At 32.1% G+C, this 9,882-nt stretch overlaps 1 protein-coding gene across 2 annotated transcripts; it reads right to left on the bottom strand.

The window, feature by feature from the left end:
* Window positions 1–3,120: 3,120 nt before the first annotated feature.
* On the bottom strand, window positions 3,121–6,721 carry LOC133805082 (putative casein kinase II subunit beta-4). Of its 2 annotated transcripts, none has more exons than XM_062243181.1 (5): window positions 6,146–6,721; window positions 5,364–5,582; window positions 4,705–4,814; window positions 4,461–4,626; window positions 3,121–3,800 (listed from the first exon to the last, which is right to left on the bottom strand). In XM_062243181.1, the coding sequence occupies exons 1-5, from the start codon at window positions 6,387–6,389 to the stop codon at window positions 3,670–3,672; spliced, it is 870 nt and encodes a 289-aa protein (XP_062099165.1). In that variant the 5' UTR covers window positions 6,390–6,721; the 3' UTR covers window positions 3,121–3,669. The 2 variants fall into 2 exon arrangements, with proteins under 2 accessions (XP_062099165.1, XP_062099166.1); XM_062243182.1 differs by having other exon boundaries at window positions 4,464–4,626.
* Between the last annotated feature and the right edge of the window lie 3,161 nt (window positions 6,722–9,882).

The raw sequence follows: 9,882 nt of genomic DNA, 5'->3' as shown, positions 1-9,882 counted from the left end.
AAAATTAAAATAAGATATTTTTGAGATATTTTACAATGATAATTATTTAAAAATAATAAATAATTAAACAAATTAAAATATGATATTTTTCATATATTTTATGATGATAATTATTTTTAAATAATAAAAAATTAAATAAATTAAAATATAATATTTTTGAGATATTTTACCATGATAATTATTTAAAAATAATAAAATCATACGTTTTATAACTTAAATAAAATTTAATTAAACTTAAACTCGCTTATTAGAATAATATCATATTACACATATAATATAATCTACTGTGAATTAGCAACAAATTGTTTTTTTTTAAAACTAGCAAGAAACTTAAATTTAAAATCCATATATAATATTTAATATTACATTAAATATATAATATATAATCTCTTGTTGTCAGTCCGAAATTAAAAAACTATAACAAAATAAACTTAAACAAAATTAAATAAATTATTTAATTAAAATAGGATATTTATTTCAAAATTTATATGACATTAATATAAATTTAATAAAAATAATTAATAAATTTTATAAATAAAATTAAGGCATATTACACGTTATTTGTATCTAGTATATATATATATATATATATATATATATATATGAAAACACAACATTAACATTATTCTAATAAATAGGAACAACATTTAGTGACAAGTAAAAAGGGAATAGTTGCAAAAAATTAGGAAAATCATTTACTAATAAATGAAACTAAGTCAATAAAACAACACCTTTCTTTCGTGTATAATTCTTTATGAAATATAAATTATATATATTATATACATAATTTACAACAAAAAATGTGTAAAAACAATAAACAATAAAAATTTACTTGCTATGGTTTATAGAACTCAAAGACTTCAAAAAAATTATGAAAGAAAGATTTTTATGCTAAATTTTTTAACAATAATAAACTAATAATGTTGTAGTTTTAAGAAAAAGAAGGGGCACGTAGTATTGGGATGATTAAAACGAAATGGAGTGGCGGCAAACAAAACGATCAAAGTGTAATATTATTATTGTCCAAGTGTTTAAGCACACATGGCAAAAGGAGCTGAAAATTTTGAGGAATGTCACTCTAATTTATTATTATTTGAAGAAAAAAAAATAAAGGGGTGTACTTTGTATTTTTCTTCAATGCCATCATAATACAACTTGCTAGTTTCGTGTATATTCAGATTTTCTTTAAGGATATCGTAGTGAGATTTTAGATTACTATACCCTCTTATATGCTAAAGAATATTGGTGAGTTGTAGATTCTTAAAGCAAATTTTATGTCGTTTGAACCTTATTTAAAAGAATTATAAAAAATTAAAAAAAACTAAGGTGTCAATTCAAATAGAAATTAGATTGATTCTTCGATATTTACAAGTATGTCAATTATGTATAATTACATAAAGGACAAAGTTAGACGCTTAAAACAATTTTTATTTTTATTTTTTTGGTGTATAAAATTTGCATATAAACTGATTATTTGTTATGGCCGCCGGCTTGAGTAAATTAATTTAATAATACTATAAAACAAAACTAAAATGATTAGGTTTTATAAATACTGCTTTTTCAATAATGATTTCATGTTTTTGGGGAGAACCAATCTAATGGTGTGAAGCACTTTGTTTTCATTTTGTTTTTTCATTATCAAATAATATTTATTATTTAGCTATCATTTTTTTTTTACTACCTGGGAAAATAGACCATAATAAGAATACAAATTTTGCTGTCCTTATTTCTCCTTAAAATTATGAGTTAATAAATATGCTCAATAAATTTATTGATTTAATTATAAGGTTATTATATGATTAAAAAAATCAACTTGACACCGCCTTTAAATAAAAAATTAATTAAAAAAAAGAACAAGATATTTGATAACTGTGATTCTACCTAAAAGTTCACTTTATAAATTCTATAATAAGCTTATAAACACACAATTTGGGCATTTTATTCCACTTTGAATCATGCAATTTTTATTCCCATACCCTTTTGTGATATACTTACCCTTTTTGTATAATTTGCCCACTTGTGGGTGTCATCCACTCACTCTTTTTTCTGATATTAAAATTAAATTTATATGATTTTATTGAAATAACTTAATTTTGCCAATCACCCATGGTTTGGGTGGTTGGGGCCTTGGGTCGGGGTTCGAGTAGTTCCCAACCCTTTGTGTGTGTGTGTATATATATATATATATATGTCCTTGTATATTTGTCCTTCATATGTGATATTGTTTGGTGCTCCAAAAATTAGTGGTCTTATTCTTATGCCTCTAAGCCGATGGTGGTATGTATGTCCCCTCATTTAGAAAAAATTCAACACTTCTTTCCCCACAATTATGTTAAGAATATGCTACCTCTAATCGGTTGTTATTGTAGAATGGGAGATCTATGTATAGTAATTAGATTGAGGATTGATCATTGACATATTTTATACTATTAAGTATAATTGTCAATTTTGTACAATTAAGGATAACATTATTGTAGCATTTAATGATTTCAAAATAAATAATAATAATAAATTTTAAAAATTGGACAAAACATTGTGACGGTCAAAATGATATCATTTACCCTAATTTTAGTCTAAATTTTGTAATAATTTTTTTTTAATGAAAGCTCCAAAAATTGGGTTATAGCTGAATAATATTATGTAGTACATTTGAATTTGAATTTTAGTTTAGATTTTCTTGTAATTTTAAATAAACTTTGTTATTTTGTTTTATTTAATTTAATATTAAAGAAATAACTAAAATAATTTACATAAAGAAATTTTAAAACTTTAAATAAAATTTTATCAATAAATTATCTATATAATAAAGTCGAAAAAACCTCTAGTAAATAATGCCATAATGGAACCCTTGAAATTATGATATCATAAAAACATTGTTTGTAGCTTTAAACTTTTGTGCAAAGTTATGTCCAACTGACACTTCATTTATTAAGAATAAAAAACGCAGTCTTTATTAATGATCGGTATAAGGAATTACAGGCAGCAATGGCCAAAAAAAGACGCGCCAAAGAAAAGAGAGTATTTTCTCAATTCTCAATCAAAATATGATAATAATAGTAATAAAAATTATCAAATATTAAAAACAAACTAGTATAGAGTAACAATAATATATACAAGTAATTGGGTTGAGAGCAATAGAGGAGAAGTATTGCCCAAAGAAGGTATAATTTTGAGATGGTTCTACACCTGTTTAAACCAAATTAATTAGTAAAAAATACATGGCCCTCCGTCTCTGCACTGTTTTCCATAATCTTAAGTAGTTCTCAACAACAGAGGTTATATTGTTGGTGATTAAATAGGCATTAAAGAAAGGAATACATAATAAAGAGCTGCAAATGCAAAGCACTTTCAAACAATCTCAAAAAGGACTAAGAGAAAGAAAAGAAGAGAAATAATAAGGGCTTACAAACGCTTTGTTAATCTCACAAGTAAAATTTAAAGACAAAAAGTTTATAACTCGGCTAATAGGATCAATTTGCACTTTAAACATTTCCTTTTTGGTAAATCAATTGTGGTACTTTTATGGAATACTGCATTTTACCTCGCTTATACGGGCCATGCCATTCCGATTTCAATGAAAGGCTGGATGCAAAGATGCAAGCAAACAACCACAGATTGAGGCTAACTAGGGAACCGAATGCATATTCCAACTTCAACATCCAGCGGGGGTCACGGCTTGTGAATCTTGAAGCCGAAAACTCTTGGAATATAACTTTGCGCGGCCTTCTGTGGCTTAAGGTGCCCGTATGTCATCAAAAATAAGTGGGGGAATGTGGTTCCAAAATATGCTCCGTCAATGTCTGCAAATCGTCAAGGAAACTCTCAAATAGAAACAGAAGGCAATGAATTTTAACAATAGAAAAATAATGCGAAAACATAAGAAATGTAAATTAACAATCACAAATAATGAGGTGCATAAAAAAGATCAACAAGTAGACTATTGCGATGGTCTAAGTGTCTTTAAATATATCAGTTATCAGCACATAGTTGAAACTACTAGATCGCTCTAAGACCAGCAAAGAAATATTGATAGCCAGTTATCCACAATCAACATTGCTTCTCCCTACAAGACAAGTATGGATAGCCATACTGAGAACTTCAGATACAACCAATAACGGCAATAATCATCTTTTATCACTAAGGAAAATTTTAACATCAATCTTTATCACCAATCATTTTTTATCATGGACTGCAAACATTATATCATAAACCTATTATAGGATACACAAGTGCACACGAACACTATACCACACAGACAAAAAAAAAAGCTTCAACTTTAAAGGGATCAGAAGTAGAGCTTCCTATCAAACTTCATTCTGAACGAAAAACAATCACATATCATAAATCAATTAGAAAAGAACATATTAAATAAGAAACTTCAAAATTTGATCAGGCAAGATTAAAAAAAATGCAAAAATAAATCTCGGAATTTAATAATAGGTAATGCACAATAAGGATACTGCCTTGGTATTTGGATCGAGGGTAATAGATGTCTTCACACTTCGGGCAGTAAATTTTTACAGTACTGGAACGAGGAATGTCGGATTGGCCAACAGGAAGGCAAGGTTGTCCACAGCAATATACTCGTGGGCATCTTCCAAAGTCATAGTTTTTGTACTTCTCCAACTGTAATAAATTCGAAATCAACAATTGAAAAATAATAATAATAAAAGAAAAAAAGAATACAATGATAAGAAATCTTACCATTGCAGACATTCCTTTGCTAGTGAGTATATATCGGACATGAATAAGACCATATAGCATCTCCGCTGCTGATTCAACCAACTCGTTTTGCTCCTCAGTGAACATATCCCCTGAGAGATCAATAGCAGTTATAGCTGGCTATAAATATAAAGAACACTCTACTGCATTCACAATGCACATGCACCCATTGACTACCACACGTGTAGAGATAAACAAACACATGCAATATAAAATACACAAGATGTGCATCATCTATTGGCAAAAGTTCAACATAGTTGATGCCAATTGCTGCAGAGTTGATTTGAGATTATAATATATCAGAACTTGCAAAAAAAAGCTACATAGACAAGCACTATTTTAAAGGTGTGATCATGTTGGAGGAAGATTTGACATGCAAAGATTTTATGAAAAAAATGTAATGACTTGTTCCATTCGTAGGTAAATTTATTCAAAAGATGTCATTTCAACCTTTACTTGAAAAGTATGCACGTGAAAGAGAGAGAGAGAGAGAGATGGAGAGGGAGACGTGAAGTTAATATACCGTTTCACTTAAATGTGGAAAAAATTAGTAAGTCAAAGTTATCAACTGAGAAGCTCAGAAAAAGCAATAATGGGAGCCTAAATTTTGCAAATTACAATCCAATTTAGCATTTTCTCACCATGTGAAGATTCCACGTCCAAAATCAGATCAAGTGCATAATCATAATATGGAACTTGACTGCTCAAACCACAAAGGTTGAAATCATCTTGAATGTATTCATCGTCGACTTCACAAAAGAACTCATTTCCTCGCAAATTGCAAAACCATGAAATCCAAGAAGTGTCATCTCCATCAGAGCCACTTACATCGGATTCTTCACTATCCGTCTCAGATTCCTCTGCAATTAACGAGGACAGGTCAATAAGCAAACTTAGAGAATATTCATATTATCAACAAACAACAAACAAAAAAATTATACACCAACACATTTTGAGAAGGGGGAAATTTAATTGAACAGTCTCATTCAAATTGTGCAGTGTTTTGAAAAGAGCAAAGATACTAGCTTCAAACTTACAAAGAGGCAAAGAGATAACACGGGATATGGCTAATGTAACAATATGCAATGTCCTCTTTATACTCAATTCTTATAAATTTGCTTTACAATACAAATTATCTTTCAAATGAGAAAATTAACACGAATCAGAGTAACAAGACAACAAGAAATGATGTCTCTTGAAATGAAAGATGAACTAGAAATAAGCTTCTAAAACCAAATGAGAATTAGTTAAACGCAAAACTCACTGAACCAAGATCAGCCAAAACTGAGTTCTAAGCAGCAAGAATCCTAAAAATAAAAATTTGCAATAACTGACAAAAAAGGAAAGACCCAGAACCTGAAATTAAACATAGTTACTAAAACCAGCAAAAAAAACAAGACGACGACGAAGAAGAAAGACAAACCATCAGAGCATTTATTCTTAGAGAGAGAAGCTGCGGCGGAGCGAGAATCACGATGATCGAGCTGTGATTTACCGGCGGAGGTGGAAGGAACGGAGAGCCTCTCCTTGTCCTTACTGCTCAAGGCCCTCGAAGTAGACGGTGAAGACTTCTCGAGATGCTTGTCCAGGGCATCGTTGATGCGCTTCCGATCGAGCGGTCCAACAATCTCCGATTTCGAAGACCCACCACCACGATCCCTATACATATTCTTTTCTACTATTCAGTTCTCAGATTCAAACAAAAAGGGATTGGAAAGCTCGTCAAGCTCGGAAGCCGTTCATTTCGTCAGAAACATCCAACGAAAACCCTAGATTCTGTTTTGGACAATAGAGCTTTTAGGATCGGAGAGTAGCGATGGAGAGAGATCGAAGATGGTGAAGCGCCGATTTGAGAGATGGAGAGAGAGAGAGAGAGGTTGAGGAGTCGGATTGGAGAGGAGAGAGAGAGCTAGGGTTTGGAGGAGAGAGAGAGTTGCTGTCTAAGCCTAAGGTTCCCTCTGTCTCTCCGTTCTTTTGTCGTCCTTCGTGTCTTTTCTTTCTTTTTTTTTTTCTTTTTTGCCTTTGATATTTTAATCTGTATTCTTTTGGGGGCATATTATTTTTAATTTCGTCAAAATAAAAATTATCGATATGATTTTTTACAAAAATTAATAATTTTTTTTATATAATTAAAAATAACTGTTATGATTTAAATTACCTAGTGATCAATTTGTCCATAACATATGTAAAAAATTAGACATCCAATTTTAATTGGATTAAATTATTCCAAAATAATAATTATTGTAACAAAATTGGATTGGATTGAATTAAATAAAAAAAATTAAAATCTAATTTAGATCTAATGATCGACAAATTACTTGAATCTAACATAACAAACTAATCCAAATATAAATTTATGAATTAAAAAAACAATATAAAGGTTAAATTTAAGGTTAATAGAGTTGTATAATTATATTAAATTTACACATAACAAAAAAAAGGTCAATTTTTTTGTAAAATTAGATGTGGACGCTTGTTTTTGTCCAACACCAACTATGTAAAAAAAAATATCATTTCAAATAAAAAAACTGTAAAAAAAAAAAAAAAGATAACTAGAGAAAAATCCTATGGAGAGAATGAAAGTATAGTAATAATATTTGCATCCAAATGATGTATAATGTCATATTCTACCAATAACATTTATCAAAATTTGGAACAGTGTCACATCACTATGTATAATGTTTGAAGGAATATATCATTACTCATTATTAAAGCATTTCCCTTTTGTGCTTACATAACATTTTATAAAAATGAAGGTGGGGTCCAAGCGATTCAGAGCTAATTTCGAAAGCTTTTTCCATAAATTAAAGTTAGTGAATTCCAGACACCAAAAAACAGAACAAACAGATTTGTTAAAGCTTCCTTAAGAAGCTTAGACATTTTCAACTGTATGTTAAAATTTCAAATGGGTCACCATGAGACTTTTGGAAATTTGCATAAGCTTTATGCAAGTGTGAAGATTGCTATTCAGTAAAGTATTATTAAGACTATAATGAGTAAATTGCATCATAAGCCAGTTTTATGCAAGCATGAAGACTGACTTGGGGTAAATGTTACACCCATTTTTTACACAATAATGTGGAAAAATATGTTGACTAGGACAAGACAAAAGGGAGTCACAAAGGTCCAATAGTCAAGTACTAATACCATTTGACGTGTAAACTAAGTTATGGTCGCCTATGTCTTGGCACCATGTTCTGGTGGCTATCTCTTGACACCATGTGCTAGTCGCTAGCTTCAAATATCAAGTTCTAGTCATTGACTTTGAAGTACCAAGTCTTGATAATAGATGCCTTCCAAACAAGCCCAATTACTACCTATCTCGATTGCCTAAGGAAGCAACATACAAGACTTGTTTGGATAAGCCTTCCTGGTCGCCTATTACATGTACAAATGTTTGTTCGTGTATTACCAATGGAGGAACATTCTTGATTTCCCATCACATATAAGCGTGACTTGCACGCACCTCTTAATAGAGGTAGTGTTGTTCGGCCATGTGACAGTCATAATCCCGTGATCCGAAGGGGAAAATACCAGTTAAAAGTTGTGCAATCCCACATCGCCTGGGAAGGTCAAGTGTGATGATTATAAGACTGTGTAGGTATGAGACTACACAGTTGAAGATGACTTAAATGGATTGATGGGTACTACCTACGCCAACAAGGTGCATCTTCTTTTCGGTAGCCCATCACTTGAGAACTCCAAAGTTAAGCGTGCTTGACCTGTAGTAGTCTCATGATGGGTGACCTCCTGGGAAGTTTTCCCAGGAAGCGTACGAGTGAGGACAAAGCATGCTGGAAATACTCGTGTTGGTTTGCAGGACCAGTCGTCATTCCAGGAAGCAACCATAATGATGTGGGCCGTTACAACTTGGTATTAGAGCTACCAAGGTTTAATGGTTCCTAAAGACTGGACGTGCATGTACACTCGCCACTAAAGATAAGCTCAACTCAGGGTTCGGTAACTATTTATGTGGTTATGTGCTTAACTACTTAAATATGATATAAATGCCTTATTTGTGTGCCTGTTTAGGAAAAATGAGATAATTTGATAAGGCCTGGCCCTTGACTGTTGCATGAATGATAAAGAACATGCTTATTAGCATTGTTATTGCTTGTGAATGCAAATGAACAGCTTATTAGCATTATTATGTGGACATGTAGGTCAAGATACGCTTATTAGCGTTATTATTTGCGTATAGGCCAGGAAATGCTTATTTATACCGTTAACACTGGCAGAGATTAAAGAACATGCTTATTAGCATTGTTATACATGTGTAAATATCTTAATATGTTTATGTGCATCTTTAATTTCTTATGAATGCCAAAAGTGCTTATTAGCATTGTTATTTGCGGATCAATATCAGGAAGTGCTTATTAGCACCATGAATGAGCATATTATGTATTGGCATGCTTATTAGCATTGCACCTGTTTGTTTGTCTGTTTGATCTTGGACCGTCAGGTGGCAAGAGGTATTGTTATTACTTACCTAACGACCGATTTGATCACTACAGAGTGGGTTAGATACCAGTATGAATCCTCGAAGGTCAGAAAGGTTGGCTGGCCAAGAGATACAGGCCAGGGAAAGGAATGACTAGGGTCAGGCCCCATCGCCAGCTTCAGAAAACTGGCAACAGGTGCTTGCTGGTATGCAAGCCAGATTATAGAGGCAGGAAGAAGAGATTCGCCTCTTAAGACAGCAACAGATTCTAGCAGGGAACCCACGGCCCGTAGTACCGGCAGTGATACAGTCAGAGGTACCAGCGGTAGTGCAGCCCCAGGTAGGGGAAGATAGATGGGAACCCCTGTATGAGAAGTTTAGGAAACAACTCCCTCCAATTTTTTAGGGTAGCTCAGATCCACTGAAGGCTGAGCAGTGGATGACCATGATAACCACCATCCTAGATTTTATGAGGGTAGATCGTAATGAGAGAGTGGCCTGTGCCACTTACATGTTTCGGGAGGATGCCGAATATGGTGGGAGGTGGTATCCCAGACCAGAGTAGTAAACAACATGGAATGGGAAGAGTTCATAACTTTATTTAATGAGAAGTACTACAACGACGTAGCTAAAGCTGCGAAGGCTGAAGAGTTCAGCAAGTTACTTCAACGTAACATGATAGTGACTAACTACACCATGAAGTTTGATAGATTGGCAAA

This window comes from Humulus lupulus, chromosome X, assembly GCF_963169125.1.
Source record: "Humulus lupulus chromosome X, drHumLupu1.1, whole genome shotgun sequence".
Taxonomy (NCBI): domain Eukaryota; kingdom Viridiplantae; phylum Streptophyta; class Magnoliopsida; order Rosales; family Cannabaceae; genus Humulus; species Humulus lupulus.
The sequence above is the reverse complement of the archived record's forward strand: the minus strand, read 5'-3'. Positions and strand labels throughout refer to the sequence as shown.